This window comes from Chenopodium album, chromosome 17 (genome assembly GCF_948465745.1).
Source record: "Chenopodium album chromosome 17, dcCheAlbu1.1, whole genome shotgun sequence".
Lineage (NCBI taxonomy): Eukaryota > Viridiplantae > Streptophyta > Magnoliopsida > Caryophyllales > Amaranthaceae > Chenopodium > Chenopodium album.
Window position 1 is genome coordinate 51,174,168 of NC_137850.1, and position 19,983 is coordinate 51,194,150.

Below are 19,983 nucleotides of genomic sequence, written 5' to 3' on the forward strand. Positions count from 1 at the left end.
GCATTCATTAATGGTATTTTCGTAATTTTGCGAATTTTAAAACTTTTTTCCAGTTTTTAACTTTTAAGGCAATAAAACTGGAAATCATTTTATAAAGTTGAAATATTACGAAAATACCATTAATGACACGGGAAGCATGTTGACCGTCCGATTAATATGATCTAAGAGCCTAGATTAGTTCCTAGTTCTTATTATGGCCTTGATTCTCATTATAACTTGGTTATATATATATATATATATATATATATATATATATATATATATATATATATATATATATATATATGATATAAGATTATTAGATATTTGCTTAGTGATTTTCTTGATATTAGGACAAAGTTTGTTATGGGTTTGTTACCCACTTTTGTCTTATTTGATGTATATATACACTCATACTACAATTAATGAAACAGATTTTCATTTTACCCAAATATTTCTTCTTCTTAATTCTTATATTCTCTATCTCTCTCTACTTTCTCTCTCTAAAATCTGGGTTTGTTTTCATGGTATCAGACCAACAAGGAAGCTTCATTCATTAATTTCGTTGATTTTTTTTTTCAGCGATAATTGCAGAATTTCTTTTATTTTTTTTCCAATCGTTTTTTTAATTGAACTCTTATTGATTTTACTCTCCGATTTCTTCACCTATTTTTTTATTTGAGTTTTCTTCAATTTCAATTGAAATGGAACATCAGCAGCAACAACAGAATTCTAATGGCATTAATTTCTCTGATCCTTACTACCTCTCTAATAGTGATCATCCAGGCATGCAGCTTGGAAATCACATTCTTAATGCTTCGAATTTCATCAATTGGAGTCGTACGGTTCGCATGGCGTTGATTGCTCGCAACAAATTGCAGTTTGTTGATGGAACTCTGCCTTCACCTGGAGTTGATTCTCCAGATTACCAGAAATGGCTGCGCAATGACTATATGGTAATGTCTTGGTTATTGAACTCTGTTGATAAGAATTTGGCAGAGAGTTTCATGTTTGTGAATTCTTCCGCTGAATTGTGGAAAGAAATTGCTGAGAGGTTCGGTCATTCAAATGCTCCTCAATTGTTTGAATTGCATCGACCTCTAGGTCTTACGAATCAGTGTAATGATAGTATTGTTGAATACTATGGAAAATTGAAAGGTCTTTAGGATCAGCTGCAGATTCTGGAAGGTTTTCCTGACTGTAATTGCGGAGCACTTAAACTGTGTGGTTGTGATATTTTGAAGAAGATTCTTGAGATGGATCAGAGGAAGAAATTGATGCAGCTATTGGCTGGTCTTAATCATGATTATGATCAGGTTAAGACGAATCTATTGAGTCTTGACCCTTTACCTTCTATCAATAATACCTATCATACATTACAGCAAATCGAACAACAGAATAAGCTTAATCCGATGACAAATTCTGTTGAATCAAGTGTTTTGAATGCTTTTGCTAATGCTGCAATTACTCCTATGGTTTTTCCTAAACCTTCTTATCAGTTTAAGAAAGATTTTAAGATGCAGAAGTCAGATGTTGTGTGTGATCATTGCAAGAAGCGTGGTCATCAAGTTGATCAATGTTTCAAGTTATATGGTGTACCTGAGTGATATACTTTGTTGAAGTCGAAGGCTCCTGGTTCTGCTCCTGTTCCTTCTGCTAGACTGACTGGTAATGTGCGTGCTGGTACTGGTCTCCTTGGAAAGGCACCTTCACAAACTGGAGATTCAGCTGCTTCTACTTCTTCAGTTAATCCTACAACTATGTCTCACATGTACAATGATTTCATGAGGATGATGCAGCACAGTGCTCTCTCTGACAATCCTTTGTCTGCTACTGTAGTGAACTATGCAGGTATAACTGTTGCTTCTCATGTTGATGATTTAATAACTGTGTTTGATAAGGATGCCTGGATTATTGACACTGGTGCCAGTGATCATATGGCTGGTAATTTGACATTATTTGCTTCAATTCACAAATTAGAAATTCTAATACAAGTTGGATTGCCTGATGGAACAATTACTATGGTTTTATATACTGGTTCTGTCAATTTGACTCCTGATCTTCTCATACAAAATGTGTTTTATGCTCCTACTTTTAAGCATAATCTGCTTTCTGTTAGTAGATTTCTTGATAGTCATAATCTGATTGCTCAATTTGAAAGAAATTCATGTTTCTTTCAGGACCTTCTCTCTAAACAAGTTAGAGCTATTGGCACAAGATACTCTGGCCTCTACAAGTTTAGTCCTGTTTCCTTTCAGTCCCTTTCTATTCCTTCTATACATATGTCTTCTCAGCATGTTGATGAGTCCATGCTTGCTAATAACACTATCACTAAAAGTGTAACTCATAGTATTGATGTTGTTCATGCTAGGTTAGGACATATTTCTGCTAGCAATTTAAAACATGTAATTGTTCCAATATCAGGAAATAAGAATTGTGAATTTTCTTGTGAAGCATGCGTTCTTGGAAAGCATCATAAATTTCCTTTCCATTTGTCTTCTTCTATGGCTGCTGCTTCCTTTGATTTAGTACATGTTGATTTATGGGGTAAATACAGAAGACCTACAATGTCTGGTGCATCTTATTTTTTAACCCTTCTTGATGATCATACTAGAGTCACTTGGACTTATCTACTTCAAGATAAAATTCAGGTGTTGTCTGTGCTATCTGGTTTCATATCTTATGTAAATACTCAGTTTGGTAAGAAGATTAAAGTGATAAGGAGTGATAATGGAACTGAGATTATTCAAGATGCTTGTGCTAAGTTGTTTGCTGAGCATGGTATAGTTCATCAAAGGAGCATTCCTGGTAATCCTCAACAAAATGGGAAGGTTGAACGCAAGCATAGACATTTGTTAGAAACTGCCAGAACATTGAGGATTCATGCTCATCTTCCTTTCAAATTCTGGGGGGAATGTTTGTTAGCAGCTACCTATTTGATTAACTTGTTACCTAGTTCTGTATTAGAATGGAGGTCTCCTTTTGAGGTTTTGTTTCATAAGAAGCCTGATTATTCTCATTTGAGGGTAATAGGTTGTCTTTGTTTTGCTGCACAAAAGACTGGTGATAAGTTTGAAGCAAGATCTAGGAAATGTGTATTCCTAGGGTATCCTTTTGGGCAGAAGGGATACAAGCTCTATGATTTGCAATCACAAAAGTTTATTTTGAGTAGAGATGTGTATTTTGTGGAGGATTCTTTTCCTTTTCAGCATGTATATGAAGATCAGGGTTCTCATATATTACAATGGGATTTGGTGAATCCTGCTCTGGATGTTTCTGATATTCCTTCACATACCTCTTCTTCTTCTTCTTCTTCTTCTTCTTCTTCTTCTTCTTCTTCTTCTTCTTCTTCTCATTCTTCTCAAGTTCCACATGATATTCCTGTGTCCTTTCCTTCTGATCACAGCCCTAATGAAACTTCAGTTTCATCTTCTCATCATGATAATTCCCAAACAAATGTTCCTAGGATTTCTCACAGAATTAAGAACATTCCTTAGAAGTTTGACAATTTTGAGGTCAATATCCCTAGTATTCAGTCAATACGGGAACAATCTTACTCTGATCTCAGCTCTTCTTTCAACATCTTTGCTGCTCCTCCTATTTCTGTTTTAGATAACAATTTGCAAGTCAGTCTTGCAAATGTTTTGATTGCTTTTGAGCCTAGTACCTATTCTCAAGCCAAAGATCATGAGGAGTGGGTTGCAGCAATGGATAAAGAACTTGAAGCTATGGAAAAGACCGGCACTTGGGAGGTTACTGATTTGCCTCCTGGAAAAAAAGCAATTGGTTCCAAGTGGGTTTATAAAACTAAGTTCAACCCTGATGGAACTGCCGAGAGATGCAAGGCTAGAATTTTAGCTAGAGGAGATAAACAAGTTAAAGGCAAGGATTACAAACATACTTTTAGTCCTGTAGCTAAGTTCTCTACTGTCAGAACTATTATTGCTTTGGCAGCTGCTCATGGTTGGGATATACAACAAGTTGATGTGAATAATGCTTTTCTCCATGACTATCTTGATGAAGAAGTATATATGACACCTCCTCAAGGTTACAAAAAGGCTATGTAAGGCCAAGTTTGTAAACTGAAAAGGCCAATTTATGGCCTTAAACAAGCTTCAAGATGCTAGAACAAGGAGTTAAGTCAATTTCTCATTGATTTTGGTTTTACAAAATCAAAGCAAGATTATTCAATATTTGTTAGACAGGAATGGAAGTCTTTTACTGCAGTGGTTGCTTATTGTAGACACCCATTTGTGTCTCCCCAAAACCAAACCCAGTGATGAATACCTGTCACGTCGAACCATAATCGAATGAGGTGAAAGTGTGGTTGAAAGTCAAGTGTTGCGGTTAGTTTTTATCTTTCTTTCTGTTTTCGAAAACCCACTCCATTTTATGAAAACGTCCAATCCAGTTTAGTTTGGTCCATGATAAGGGTCTAATAATGTGTAGTTGGATGGGGCTTTAAAAGACCTTTCCAACGATATATTATAAGCCCAATTCCGATGAATAATGAGGAAGTTATGGCCAAAATACTAAACTGGGCCCAAACCGGATTTTACCTACGACCCAATGATCATGAGGAGGGTCCAAAGGTTTAATCCAATTCCTAAACTAATTAGGATTGATTAGAATCTTCTATAAGTTTCTAAAATATCTTAATTATCCTTTTTTGAAAAGATAAGATCATAGAATTTGAATTTAAATAAAACTTTCCTTTTTTAAAACTTTCCTAATTCTATTAGGATTTAAAGATGTTCAAAGATAGTCAGATATTATTTTCGTGCCTCATATTTTTTATCCAAATTTTATATGGTTGGATAGATCTTGAAATTATCTTTCCAATGATATATTATAATATTAATTCCGAGCTATAACGAAAAAGATATTAAAGAAATACGAAACTCTATCCAAAACTGACACTGTCCTACTATTTCGGCCATATATTTTTATCTACAAAAGATTTTAATCTGACTTATTATATGACTTATTTAGACTTTTAGATCAAAAGATATAATAAAAACAAAATCCGTAAAAACTGTCTCTGTCGCCAAACGACAGGCTTGTCGCCTCGCGACAGACTCTGTCACCTGGCAACAAGATAAATTTCTGGCGACAAGGTCAGTTTGTTAGCGACAGCGTGTAGTTTTATTCCTTATCAAATTCTATGATTTTCCGAACTTTTTCCTTATAAATAGGGTCTCAAACCTCCGTTTTTATTCATGATCTCTCATCATCTCTCATCTATTCTCCCAATCAATTCTCTCTATTCTCTCTCTTGAGCAATATAGCTTATTTTTTCTCTCTATTTCTAAACTAGCTTTTTACATACAATATTCCGTATTCACAAGACTTAGAATCTCTTAGCCAAGTTCGAAGTTGCCTTCGCCCTAGACGTGCAAGGTTGATAATTTTTGAGGGTTTGGTCCAAAACTAGTCAAAACTTTATTTAATTTGATTTCAATTTAATTCTTTAATTGTTCTTTATTATTTTCATTGAAGTTACTAACTTGTGTATTTTGTTATTAGAAAGAGGTACAAGGCTTCAAAGTATGTAATCTTATTACTCTCTTTCAATGTAGAAAGCATGTTTAGATTTGCTTATTATTGTTTTATATTCCTAGTATCATGTTAGGATGTTATTTTATGCTTTCTAGTATCATGTTTAGGGCGCCTTTACTCTTTCTAATATCATGTTAGTACCATGTTAGGTTTAAAGCTTTGATCTTTATTGTTTAGTGACATGCTAGGATTTGTTATTAATCTTGTTAGTATCATGCCTAGGATCTTGCTATTATTATTAAGCTTTATTATGCTTTATTATGCTATTATCATCGTTATTATTTATTATTATTCTTTATGCTTATGTTGCTTGTTTTATTATATTGTTATTGCTTGATCACACCTTTTATGATTGTTAAAGGGAATTGGTACTTGAAATCACGCTTAATAAGATAATTATTAATTTGGTTTAGGCTAATGTGATTTTAAGTCAAGTGATCGCCAATAATAGTATTATTTGTGCATTAATTTCAACCAACATAGATAAATAGGGTAGGTTCAATATAATGTTTGTATGTTATTCGAAAAGCGCACATGAATACGAGCAGAACAAAGTAGAGGCCTATTTTATAGGACGGGTCCTTTCTTTTGTAGATTGGATTCGTACCCTCATCCCCGGACCCTATTTGGTTCAAGACCTTATGGAGTAGTTGATGGTCCTTTTGGATTGTCTTTTGGGTTTACAAGTTCCTAAAACTTGTTGGCGACTCTTTTTGCTCTTTGTCTTTCCCTTTGGAACGCCACCGTACTTTAGTGTATGATCACAGTGGGGTTCAAGTTTGGGGTTATCATAATGCTTGAAATATTCCCTACACTTATGTTGATGATTTATTAATTACTGGGAATGACAGAGTGGTGACTGATTCTTTGAAGACTGCTCTGCATAAAGCTTTCACAATTAAGGATTTGGGGCAACTCAAATATTTTTTGGGAATTGAGGTTACAAGATCCAGTTCTGGTATTCTTTTGAACCAAAGGAAGTATATTTTGGATATGCTTAGGGATGCTCATATGGAGTCCTGTTCCCCTGCTTCATTTCCTTTGCCTAGAGGTTTAAAATTGAGTAATTTTGAAGGTGATTTGCTTGCAGACCCTGAGATGTTTAGGAAGATTATTGGGAGGTTGCTCTATCTTAATCTTACAAGACCTGACATTAGCTATGTTGTTCAACAGCTAAGTCAGTTTCTACATCAACCAAGGCAACCTCATATGTCTGCTGTTAATCATGTTCTCAAGTATTTGAAAGGTACTTTGAACATGGGACTGTTTTATCCTGCAGAGAATGATCTTAAGCTCACTGCTTACTGTGATGCAGACTGGGGTACATGTGATGATACTGGAAGATCCTTATCAGGTTATTGTGTGTTCTTGGGCAAATCATTGGTTTCTTGGAAAACCAAGAAGCAGAAAGTAGTGTCAAAGAGCTCAACAACAACAGAATATAGGAGTATGAGTTATACTACTAATGAGATCATCTTGTTGGAAGGCTTACTGGATGATTTAGGAATTCATGTTCCTACTCCTATCACTCTGTATTGTGATAATGTTTCTGCTATGCACATGGCAGAAAATCCAGTTTTCCATGAAAAGACTAAGCAGTTGAGAAGCAAGCATCAGAAGTTGGATGTACATTTCATTAGAGAATATGTACAATCTGGTTTTATAAAAACTGTTCATGTGAAGTCAGCAATGCAGTTAGCAGATATTATGACAAAACCACTTGGTGCTGATCAGCACCATTTCTTGAGTAGCAAAATTGGGTTAATTACTCAAATTTCATTTCAAGATTGCCCCTGTTCTTCTCGGTCAGTTCCATCTAGAGAGGGGGGTGTTATGATGATATAAGATTATTAGATATTTGCTTAGTGATTTTCTTGATATTAGGACAAAGTTTGTTATGGGTTTGTTACCCACTTTTGTCTTATTTGATGTATATATACACTCATACTACAACTAATGAAACATATTTTCATTTTACCCAAATATTTAATTCTGATATTCTCTGTCTCTCTACTTTCTCTCTCTAAAATCTGGGTTTGTTTTCTATATATATATATATATATATATATATATATATATATATATATATATATATATATATATATATAACTCGTGTAATCCTGGTATGCTGACTCACTTTATAATATATAATGTTTACTTTTTTTCCCCTTTATCTCACTAATTTACTACATACTCTGTTCAATAATTACAAAGGCTTAGCTAGTATGCAGAGAATCGAATAGAGAAATTATTTGATAATCTGTACGTAACGTGGAAATTCTAGCCGGATCACTGTGCAACGTGTGAGTATATACTCCGTAATTTGTTTGTCGTGAAGTAAACCGTATATTTGGTTGCGAGGCAATTACCTAAAGAAAAGAAGTAACAGTGAAATTATGGAAAGGTAGGCAAAATGGCAAAATGTGATGCATCAGATAAAAAAAAGTAACCAATGCAATACTAAATAGAGGAAGGATCCGCCTAACATTTTATGACGATCGCGAAATTACAGAAGATTGCTTGTAGCTTTCGTAACTCAGACCAATAGTTTAACGACAATGTAAATCTAGATTTATGATCGTCGATTCTTCTTAATGGAAAAGTGACGAATTCTACCAATCAAACTAAGTGCTTCAACTCACAACCCAGTCAATGAAAGTAAGACAGATTTTATGTTATTACTGGAGACATATATATATGACATATATTCTCAATGTATGTGATGTTTGCGAAGTTTACACTTCAACATCTCCTTTCACATAAAAGGTTCCTTTTCATGAGTTTAAGTAGGCGTTTTTTTTACTACGCTTAGTGTTACGGATGTAGGGATGACAACAAGTTGGATCTGGATCGGGTCCAGATAGACCCGAATTCAAATCCATTTTTGTATCTAGGATCTTGATCCGACCCGGATCCGTAGGTTTTGGAAAATGAAGACCCGAATCCAGATCCAACGGGTCCAACGGATCCGGGTCTGGATCCTGGTCTAAAACGGATCCAATATATTTTGCCTAATTTTTTGCAATAAATGTAATGTTTGGGTCAAAATTTGCATTTCAAACTTCCGTCGGGGGTTATTCAACCTAAATTAAAGTTATACAACTAATCTAAAAATACAAAGTAACCAGCTTATACTCTTATATTTTGAAATAAAAATTATAAACAACGAAAAAAAGTACGATGTTACAAATGAGCAAGTGAAAAAACAACAATGATATATCCGATATGAGCATCCAAAAAGTATGATCTAGGGGCCAAGCCCGGATTCAAATCCCTTTTTTCAGTAGAAACTGGATTCAACGGGTCCAAATTTTAAAGACCCTTCACGGATCTGAATCCATGGATTCGGGTCGGATACAGATCCATTGACATCCCTATACGGATGAATCGGATAATTATGGTTGCTAGATATAAGCCGTAGTTGATAAGAGTGGATAACTAAGGGGTCGTTTGGTTCATTAGAGAAGTGTAAATTCCCATGAAATTTCAATTTGTGGGAAATAAATTCCATTATTAAAATCATGGGAATTTAACAAATTTGTTTGGTTAAAAATGGAGGAAGTAAATTTCCACGAGAATTTCAACCTACCAAGGGGGGTAAGGTCGTAAGGTAAGTGAATTCCCATGTTTTGTGGGAAGTCAAAATTCCCATGAATTTTTATTGCCCCCATTTTCACTTTTTTGTGTCAACCAAACAAGAAGGTGAAAATGAAATTCACAAAAATTTTGACTTCCCTCAAAATTTTTAACCAACCAAACAAGGCCTAAATTATTTATAGTTTGTTTAGGGTACTCATCACGTGGCCTTTGTCCGCATATGAATTAAAATCAATTAATAAGACTCCTTGTGCATTTGAGGCGTGGCTAGTACAATAATCCCATTTTAAAGTTTATCAAGTAATCTTAATCAATTATTTTCCAAAAAAACAACTTAATCAATTACTGTGCATTTGAGGCGTGGCTTAACACAGTACAATAATCACATTTTGAAGTTTATTATCAGGTAATCTTAATCAATTTCTTAAAAAAAAAAAAAGTAATCGATCTTAATCAATTACTCAATTTGTTTAAAACATTCTTAATCAATTTTTGATTTATAACAATATTCAACTATATCAACTTTGATCGTTATCTTTATGTGGCCGGGGTTATTTATTCAGAGATTACTCAATCGATCAGGGACTCAAGGATTACTTATTTAGGGGGTTACTCTCAGACAAAAAATAATCTCACAGAGGTTACTTGAATATTTTCATATTCACTTTCCTCCAAACTGTCATACTTATACTTTTCCTGCAACCCCACTTCCTTTGTATTACACAAAGTATTACTTTCTACTATTTCTCCTAAAACCCCGTACTTGTAGAATTAGAGCAGGTAATAAAATACGGTAGTATTCTTTAAATAACAACTAGATTGTCATAGTGTCATAGTTAATTATTTCCAAAAAACAAAGGTTGTCATAGTTAATTAAGATAGTTAACCATTAATCTATTTCACATAGCATCCGGCGTTAATTTTTACTATGCAAGGTGAATCTAAAGTTAATTTTGACTTATTTAATGATTATATAAGCAATAGTAATCAAAATGAACAAAATATTACGGACTACCTTGAGTGTACCTAGCACAATTGTAATCACTAATCAGGTTTGTCCGTTTGTGCATGTATATAAGAATTTCAAAGATGATTAGAGAATGTATGTTATCATACTAGAAGACAAAGTACAAATTAAAGCCAATAAAATTTCGACATTGAATACTCCGCATACTTCCTCCGTTTTTTTTATAGTTGCAACATTTTGACTTTTACACTGTTTATAGACTCTATTTTGACTAGCTTTAACGATTTATGGTTAAACAAAAATATAGTCATTGGGATCTTGTTAGATTCGTCTCGATGTATACTATTTTAATATCTAATGTTTATAATTTTTACATATTCACAATTAAAGATATTAACAATTAAAATAATGTATCGACAAGCGTGAAAATAAAAGTGTTGCAAATATTAAAAAAAACAGAGGAGGTACATAATACTTCATTTGTCCTTATTTATTTGCCCCATTCTAATTTTGTGGGTCAAATTTTATAAACTCTGACGATAAAATTATCACAAATACATACTCCGTACAATAATGAAATCATGTGATTAATTTGTAATTATTTCAAATATTTTTATAAATAATTTCGTGAAAAATCAATTGAGGCAAACAAATATAGTTCCATTAGAATTGTAGAATAGATAAAATACATACTCCTTCCTCCGTTTTTTTTTTTACTTGTTTTTTTTATCACATTTGTCAATGCACAACTTTAACTATCAATAATTTTAATTCTCTATAAATAAAATTTAAAAGTTATATATTGTGATGGAACTTATTTAGCCGATTATAATAAGATTTCACATAAACATGTTTTTCTTTACATATAATTCACAAAAGACGGTCAAAGATGAAGTGGTGAATAGTTTAAAAGTCAAAACGGGTCAAGTAAAAAAGAATAGAAAAATCTCCCTCTGTTTTTAAATACTTACTTCATTTCTATATGCGCGGAGTTTTAAGAGAAATTGGATAAAGTATTAAAATATGGAGGTAGTGGTAGGAGTGTTCATAAATCGGTCCGGATCGAAAAAATGGACCGGACCGCCTTGGACCGACCCCGAACTGGACCGGATCGAATTAATCGATCTTCTTTTCGGGTCTAGAATTTTTTTTTTCGGTCCAGTCCAAAACCCTATAAAAATTGGTTTTTGACCGAATCGATTCTTTTGTTAAAAATATGCGTGAAACCTTAAATAATGGTTAATATTATCCTTAATAAGCTTAGAAAACTTTGAATTTATGAGTTTTTTGTAATAAATATACAAAAAAAAAAAAAAAAAAAAAAACCGTTAAAGTGTAGATTTTCCTTTACTTTTTTCGATTTTTTCATAAAATTATTAAAAAATTAGAATTCTTTTTAAAAAAAATTCTTAAATCGGTCCAAAGAAGTCCGGTCCGAGTTTTGGACTTATTCTTTTGGTCCGGTCCGGATTTGGTCCTAGCTTAATCGGTTCGGTCCGGATTTGATCCTAGCTTAATCGGTGCGGTCTTCTGTTCTTAAAATTCTAATTTTCATTCTTCGCTCTGATCCGGTTCAGTATTGGACCGATGAACAACCCTAGGTAGTGTAGTGGGGCCCGAATGCCAACACTTGTAGAGAATTGGAGGAGAAAAAGTATGAAATTATTAAAATATAATTTATTTAGAGTCCACTAGTTGAGATAATTGAATTAAATACTGTAAAATCTTTTCAAATAAAGAAATGGAACAAGTATTTAAAAATGTCCAAAAATAAAAAGTGGAACAAGTGTTTTAGAACGGAGGGAGTATTCTGGACAAAGCTCCAATATAATGGAGCAATTGAGATGGGCCCATGAATTGAATTAAACAAACAACTAACATCATGGGGGACGCTCCAAAGTATCCCCAAAGCCTCATAAAATACTCTACTCTACCATTATTATTGTATTACATACAAAAACAGGGGGTCCCACCTTCACACTAAACCAACCATTGGGTGCCAAGCCACAACCACAAGTGACGGCATTCGGGCCCCACCAAATAATAACCTTAAAATATTATAAAACGTCCAAATTATAATTCTACGGCCTTGATATTATTTCAAATTTCAATGTGCTCCTTGCCCCTAGCTTGCTTCATTCTCAAATCAACTGGCTACACTTTCCAATAATCCCATTACATAAATCAGTAATCATGTCTTCTTCAAATAATCACATAACATGTATTATTAGTCCACTCTCTCGTTACAAAACCACAATCATTCACTAATGTTCCTTGTTAATCAATCCTTAATTTCACTCCCTAACCATTGGAATCCTCTACTAAATCACACCATATTTATCTGGAAAGTAAGTTAAGTTTCATTTTTCCCACCAAACTTGAAACCTTGTTCTATGTCATGGACCAACACGTAGATGAACAACAAGAGTGTGAGAGCCAAGCACCTACTAGGAACATAATTTTCGGAAAGTACGAGGTTGGAAGGCTCCTGGGGCAAGGCACTTTTGCCAAGGTCTACTATGGAAAAAATGATGCTACCAATGAAAACGTGGCAATTAAAGTCATCAGCAAAGAACAGGTGAGAAAAGCAGGGATGGTGGAAGCAATCGAGAGAGAAATCTCGGTTATGAGATTGGTTCGGCACCCAACTGTGGTCGCCCTTAAGGAAGTCCTAGCTACCAAGGGAAGAATATATTTCATCATGGAATATGTAAAGGGTGGTGAACTATTCTCCAAAATAGCCAAGGGAAGACTCAAGGAGGAATATGCAAGAAAGTATTTCCAACAACTTATTAGCGCCATCGATTATTGCCATAGTCGAGGGGTGTCACACCGCGATCTTAAGCCAGAAAACCTACTCCTAGACGAGAATGAAAACCTTAAGGTAACCGACTTCGGGCTGTCGGCTTTGCCGGAGCACCTCAGGCAAGATGGCCTACTTCACACCCAATGTGGGACTCCCGCCTATGTTGCCCCGGAAGTGTTAAGGAAGAAAGGTTATGACGGAGCAAAGGCGGACATTTGGTCTTGCGGAGTAATATTGTTTGCTCTACTTTCAGGGTATTTACCATTTCAGGATGTTAATATGATGAAGATGTATCGGAAGATATTCAAGGGTGAATACGAGTTTCCTCCTTGGTTCCCTCCTGATGCTAAGCGCCTTGTTTCGAAGCTGTTAGTGGTTGATCCTAATCGAAGGCTTTCTATTCAGGGGATCATGAGGCAACCTTGGTTTCGGAAGGATCCTCTGTCATCTTCTCCGCCTCAACCCCTCCAAGTCCCCGATCAGCTAGTAAAGGAGCCTAAAGTAGCATCACCCCGGTTTTTCAACGCTTTCGAGTTCATATCATCGATGTCATCAGGGTTCGATCTGTCCAGCTTATTCGAAAATAACAAGAAATCGGGGTCTATGTTCACATCCAAGTGCTCTGCCTCGGCCATAATGGCAAAGTTTCAAGGGTTGGCTATGAAAATGAATGTTGAAGTGAGTTGGAATTGGAAGGAGTTCAAAGTGAAGATTCAGGGGAGGGAAGAGGGGAGAAAAGGGAGGTTGCAAATGACGGCGGAGGTGTTCGAGGTGGCGGCCGAGGTCACGGTGGTAGAGTTGTCAAAGTGTTCAGGGGATACACTTGAGTATGTCAAGTTTTGTGAGGAGAATGTAAGGCCTGCTTTGAAAGATATTGTGTGGAGTTGGCAAGGGGAAACCCACTGCCAACTCAACTGTAATTCATAATTCAATTTTAGTAGGTGACTGTAATTTTTAAGATACTTCACTTGTTTAAGATTGGGGTGTCATGTTTCTTTTTTTTTTTTTTTTTTTTTTTTTTGTAAAATATGAAATCCTAGCTACTTGGTATTATGATTTTACTCATGATCTACAACTAGAATGTAGTGTAATTAATTCAGATCATATTCATGTAAGACCTCCCAAAATATTGTAATGTCTGAAACATTTGTAAATTCTTCTTAAATTATGCATATAACTTATTATGGTTTAAGTTGTTTATGTGGAGAAAGTTTGTTCACCTGTAGTTTCGTATTTTCTGTGGGCGATTGCTAACTCATGATGTATCATTATATCTCTCATTTTTAATTATTAATTAATTAATTAAGAGTACACAAATATCTTTGCGCACTTAATATGTTCCAATTACTTACCGACATAACCGATTGCCTTTTTCAAGGAAGTAACGTACGGAGTGGTAAAAAGCAATCGATGAATATATCATGCGCATGGTACATCCATTCAAAAAAATTAAAAAAAAAACGGAAAGAACGTTTAGTTAAAGTGAAAAAAATATGGTATAGAATTGTAAAGAACATATATCTAAAGTGAAAAGAACATATTATTAAGTTGTAATGAACGGGGTAAAAGAACATAAGATATATATATATATATATATATAAAATAAAATAAATAAATAAAATAAAAAAGAACATAAAGCTATTAATAACAATGAACATGACACTATTTTATAAAGAACACACTCTTAAAAAATATTCTTTATCCCCGTGTTATTTGATTGTCAGTGTAATGTATTTTTATTTGTGCACATTCATTTTTTTTTATTCTTTTTTTTTGAAAACATTTGTGCACATTCATTGTTTATTATAAAATGTTTTTTGAATTTTGTCTATAGATTATGGTGAGTGAATATAAATAATATTTATTATACAATATTATCATTTTTTTTTATTAATATTATGAATGTTATTTAGATATACAAAAAGAACATAAAGCTAGATCGATGTTCTTTTGTAAAACAGCTATATGTTCTTTACAAAACAACTATATGTTCTTTACAAAACAATTATATGCTCATTCTTCTTTTTATCAAAAATCCGGATGTACCATGCTTGGTACATCCGCCTTCACAATGAAAATTTCAGGTAAAAAGTTATAAACCATGATCGGTAGAGGAATGAGGAGATGGAGGAATGGTTAGTCCCTCCATCTCCCCTCCTCTCCATGTGTAGGTGTCATTCGAATTACACCTACGTTAAAGCATGTGATGAATATGCTTGGCACTCATAGGAAGTGAGTATTGACATAATACGATTAGGGACAAGGAAAGTAGATAGTCGCCAACAAGTTTTTGTGGAACTTGTAAACCATTCACGGATCATTTAAGGCAACTACGAATAAGGGACAACAATAGACAACAATGATTGACCCGTGAAGGTAACACCCCATTCATAATCCATGGGATTACTAACTCTATATGATTCGGACCGGGGATGATGGTACGAAGTGAGTCATGGAGTCACATATGCCCATATTAACCTCTACTTGATTCATATTGTGAAAAGCAATTCTTGCGATCTCAAAGGCATGCAAATAAAGATTCAATTTTCTCTAAACTAAATTAGGCTAAATTGGTTAAATATTAATACACACATATAATTCTAAATATTAGTGACCACTTCAATTAAACAACAAGATTAAAAAAGAATCTAAACCGGTCGTCCAAATTATCTTATTAATCATGAATTACAATTACATATTCCCTTTAAACATGCAATATGGTAATCATCAATAAACATAAAATTAACATCCACATTGGAAGTTATTTAACCATAACAACGTTAGTCTAATCAAATCATAACAATAAACCTAATCATGATACTAGCAATAAAAATAATGAAAAGAGTAATAAATAAGTGAATTAATTACTCACGTTCCGCGTTTCTTGAATTGATACATCATGAATAAATTGTTAATAAGTTCAATAAAAATATAAATCAAATTGAAACAATTAAATTAAATTAAAAGTAGATAGATTTGGTCCAAACCCTCAATCGGTTCTACCTTTTACACCTTTGTTTAAGTATATAACTTCAGGTGTTGTAAGGACTCCTTAGAGTGCTTAAGGAAGGAATGGTGTAATTAGGAGAATAGGTTTAAGGCTTAGAGAGAGAGAGAGAGAGAGAGAGAGGGGAATTAGAATGTGTGTTATTTGGTGCATAAGAGAAAAAGAGAAAATTTTTGGTGTCCCAAAACTGAGGAAATCAACCTTGTATTTATAGAGAAAATGTGAGGGATAAAGCACGGAACCCTAGAAGTGAAAAGGCGCCGCGGAGAAACCCTTGAAAAATGTCGTGTCACGGCATGTGCACCGTGACACGATGCAGAATACCGTGACACAGTGCGGAATACTATGACACAACATATTTGCCATGACACAGTAAACGCGTTTTCTTGAAAACCGTCCAGATTCATTTTATTCTTTGCTTAATGGCTAAGAACGTGATATTATATGCGTCGTTTCAACTATTCCGGATTAATTTCAGGCTTAGGGTTTTTATTATTTATTAATCGGTCTTAATTAATACTGTAAATAACAAGAAATGAATTAAAAGGGTTTGGGGTAGGATATGAGTTGGACTGAGTTTGAATAAATGGTTTAACTGATTTGTTGACTTAATATGTTTGACTGAATATGGATTTTAAGTACTTTCGAAATTAAATACTTGACCAGACCAACAATGACGATGAAAGGTTGTTTATCATCGGGTTTGGTTTTGGGGAGACATTTTTAGGTGTCTACACCATGTGATGGGGGTTTAATTCCTCATAACTCCCCTTTTTTTGTGATAGGTGTAAGGGTATCCCTTGTAGTTTACCATTAAAAAAAATAAATAAATAAACTAGGATCGATTTCATACTTAGGAATCATCATATTATTCCACAGCTTTTAGATCTTTTTTGAATTTTCATTTTTATTTAACTTTCAACCCAGGTCTTACTAGGCAATTGAGCAAGTAAACCACCAAACTAACTAGCAATAATTCAATTCTAAATTTAATAATTTTAATCGAGGATAATCGAAGCCAAGGGCCTAATTCCACTCTCATTGTGAGCCGCATTAAGAACTAGGGCCTATTTCGATTTACTGAAAACAACTGAACTGAACTGATTGGAGCTGAAATAATTAGAGCTAAACTGAACTAATTGGAGCTGAAATAATTAGAGCTGAACCGAACTGTTTACGAGAGAAGGAAATTAGGAACTGGATTGAAGTGATTGGAGCTGAACTGGACTGAATTGAAATTAAGTCGAACAGAATAGGCCCTTAGATTCAATTCACAACATTTTATCATGGGACCTGAAAATAATAGTGTTAGAATGTTTAGCATTATCTCTTGAACAAATTCCGTCAAAATGAAACGGTAAAGCCTTCTTCTTTTGAGCTGCTTTGTTATATTCTGCTTGTCCAGAATCTCAAAAAATAGGGCGTAACTTGGATTGTCCAATTTTTTTTTATTTATTTATTTTTATTTATGAGTTGTGTTGAAGGTCTTTTATTGTCAATAAAAATTGCAATTAATTTTTTTTCATTGGTTAGTTGGTAAGGAGAATAGCCCGATACCTCTCACAAGTCCTCTTAGTTCGAGTTAGCGGGCTAGGCACTATGGAAGTGGGGGGATAGGGTAAGGGAATCCCGGTTCCCCACCCCAAAGAGCCTATAATAAAGTTTGATTCTACAACCATATGTTTGGAAGATGCAAACCTTATCACTAGATCAAGCTATGCTTGGTAATAAATATTACAATAATTATCCAATCAAATTATCTTATTTGTATATATCCAAATGTTTTATTTTATGAGAAAAAATAGAAACTAATAATCCTACCTTTCTACTGGTAATTCTAATAAAAACAATCCCAATTTTTCGAAATTCGAAAACAATCCAACTTGTATAACAGGTTAATTTTTGGAAGATGAAGGACGGAAGTGGTGGGGGCTGCTAGCGTTGACGGCGATGGAAGTAGTGGGGATTGCTAGCGTTGACGGGGAAGGGGTGGGGCTTTTCCAGTGGGCTGGCCGGTGGTGCTACTCCAACAGTGAAGGGAAAGACAATAGGGCCCTTTTCAGGTGCGGGTTTTTAATTTTTCATTATTATTTATGTTTTTTGTTTTTTTTTTAATTTTTTTTTTTTAAAAAAAAACATTTAGAAAGTGACATGTGACAAGTCACCTTCTAACATAGGTTATCAATTTCATAAACTGGTAAAAGACTTGTTTTGAGCAGATGAGTATTAAAGGTGAGATTGTTTCCAGATTTCGAAAGTGTACGATTTTTAGCAGAAATAGTAAAGGTGACATTATTAGTTTCCATTTTTCCATTTTATGATTACTTTTTCAAGTTGAATGTTATATATGGAGTAAAGGTGGGCATCGTGCCGCGCCGGGCCACCACGGGTCGCGCCTGGGGGTGGCTCGTGCCGGGCCGTGTCATGCCTACTTTATGGCGGGTCGTGCAGTCCCGTGCCACCTTTTGGCACACCTCAGCCCACGTGCCTAGCGGGTCGTGCCGTGTCGGGCAGCGGACCGTCCTTGTTTTTCCAAATTTTTTTTATTTTTTTTCCAAAAAAATTGATATATACTTTTTTGAAACAACTTTAAAAATGAGTATATTTAATTAATTTTATTAATTTATGTTTATGTTTTTGTATTATTATATTACTCCGTATTATTTAGCAAAAAGCAACAATGCATATAATTAAAAAATTTACTAGGGTGATAGCTGACAACTCAAAAATTGATGAATAACTTATCATATTATATGCCAGTACGATAAATCGATAGTACAATAATTTATAATAATAATTAAAAATCATAAAATAATTGGTGAATACCTTAATTTTATAGCTTATTTTATTATACGGAATATGGGGTTCGATAATACAAAAATTGTACAATAACTTTGCACGGGCAGTGTCGTGCCGGGCCGCGTGCCGAGCTATGGGCCGTGCCACGAGCCGAGTGATCGTGCCGCCCGTCGAGTTCATGTCGTGCCCGTGCATGTTTTTCAAAAATTTGTTCACTGTATGGCCCACGGCCCACGAGTGGGTCACCGTGCCGGGTCGGGCCTCTGGCGAGCTCGTGCCGGTTTTGTGCCGAGCTCGTGCCGGCACGGCTTATGCCCACCTCTAACATGGAGTATGAAGTACATCTTAAACATTATCTTCATCATCATTTATTTATTTTCTTAAATATTGGATTGTTGTTATTACATGTATGTTAATTTTATAAAGTTAAGGCTTATTCAAGAGGTCGGTAAGAGGATAATCTACAACGAAATACTCTTAAAGCCCACAAAAGATAAGTTTGAATTTGTTTGTTTGTTAAATTTTATCAACACCTTTGCGGGGAAGACAAAGCTAGCTTGGGTCTTGAGATCTAGAGAGGAGTAGGTGTCTATTTTCCAAAAATAAATGAACAATTAGTATTGTTTGGTAATTATAGATGAAGTCATAGTTAGGGGTGTCAATTCGGATGATCGGATCGGGTCTGATATGGTTGGGTCGGGTCGGCTAAATTTTTAAAGTTAAGTCAAATTAAATTGTTATGTCCACGTAAGTCCAATTCCGAATTGGATATTTTTCGGATAGGTTTCGGATTGGATCGGATTGAGTGTGCTTTTGTCACCTGTAGTCACAGTCTGTCACACCAAGCAATGAAATTGGAGCACATGCGCATCAAAGATAAGATAAATTGGCCGAATGTGAATGTCCAAATAATAAGTTGGTCAGAGTCATGGATGGGCCATGTATGTGTGCTGGGGAGTGCTCAATGGAGGGTACACACGTGACACGTCCTATTCATTTTAGTTACTTTATGGTCCAGAAACTCATTACCAACGCAACGAACCTATTAAGCTAGTCTACTATTCCCCTTGACATGTTGTACAGTACAATTAAAATAAAATATGAGCCGTTCGTCTGTGATCTGACTACTGACTAATGCAATCAAATATTCCATCATTAGATTTTCAGAAAAATATGACACCCAAATTAGATGACTATACGATGCAACACATAAGATACGTACAGTAACATTTATGCAAGGTCAAATTCCAATACTCCAATAGTGTAGTA

The 19,983-nt window shown here is 34.6% G+C and overlaps 1 protein-coding gene and 1 pseudogene across 1 annotated transcript; both read left to right on the forward strand.

The window, feature by feature from the left end:
• The first annotated feature begins 683 nt into the window (after positions 1–683).
• On the forward strand, positions 684–1,145 carry LOC145589288 (uncharacterized). The gene has a single exon (XM_081645812.1). The coding sequence runs from the start codon at positions 684–686 to the stop codon at positions 1,143–1,145; it is 462 nt and encodes a 153-aa protein (XP_081501938.1).
• An 11,060-nt stretch (positions 1,146–12,205) lies between these two features.
• On the forward strand, positions 12,206–13,969 carry LOC145590167 (CBL-interacting serine/threonine-protein kinase 25 pseudogene; annotated as a pseudogene).
• Positions 13,970–19,983: the final 6,014 nt, after the last annotated feature.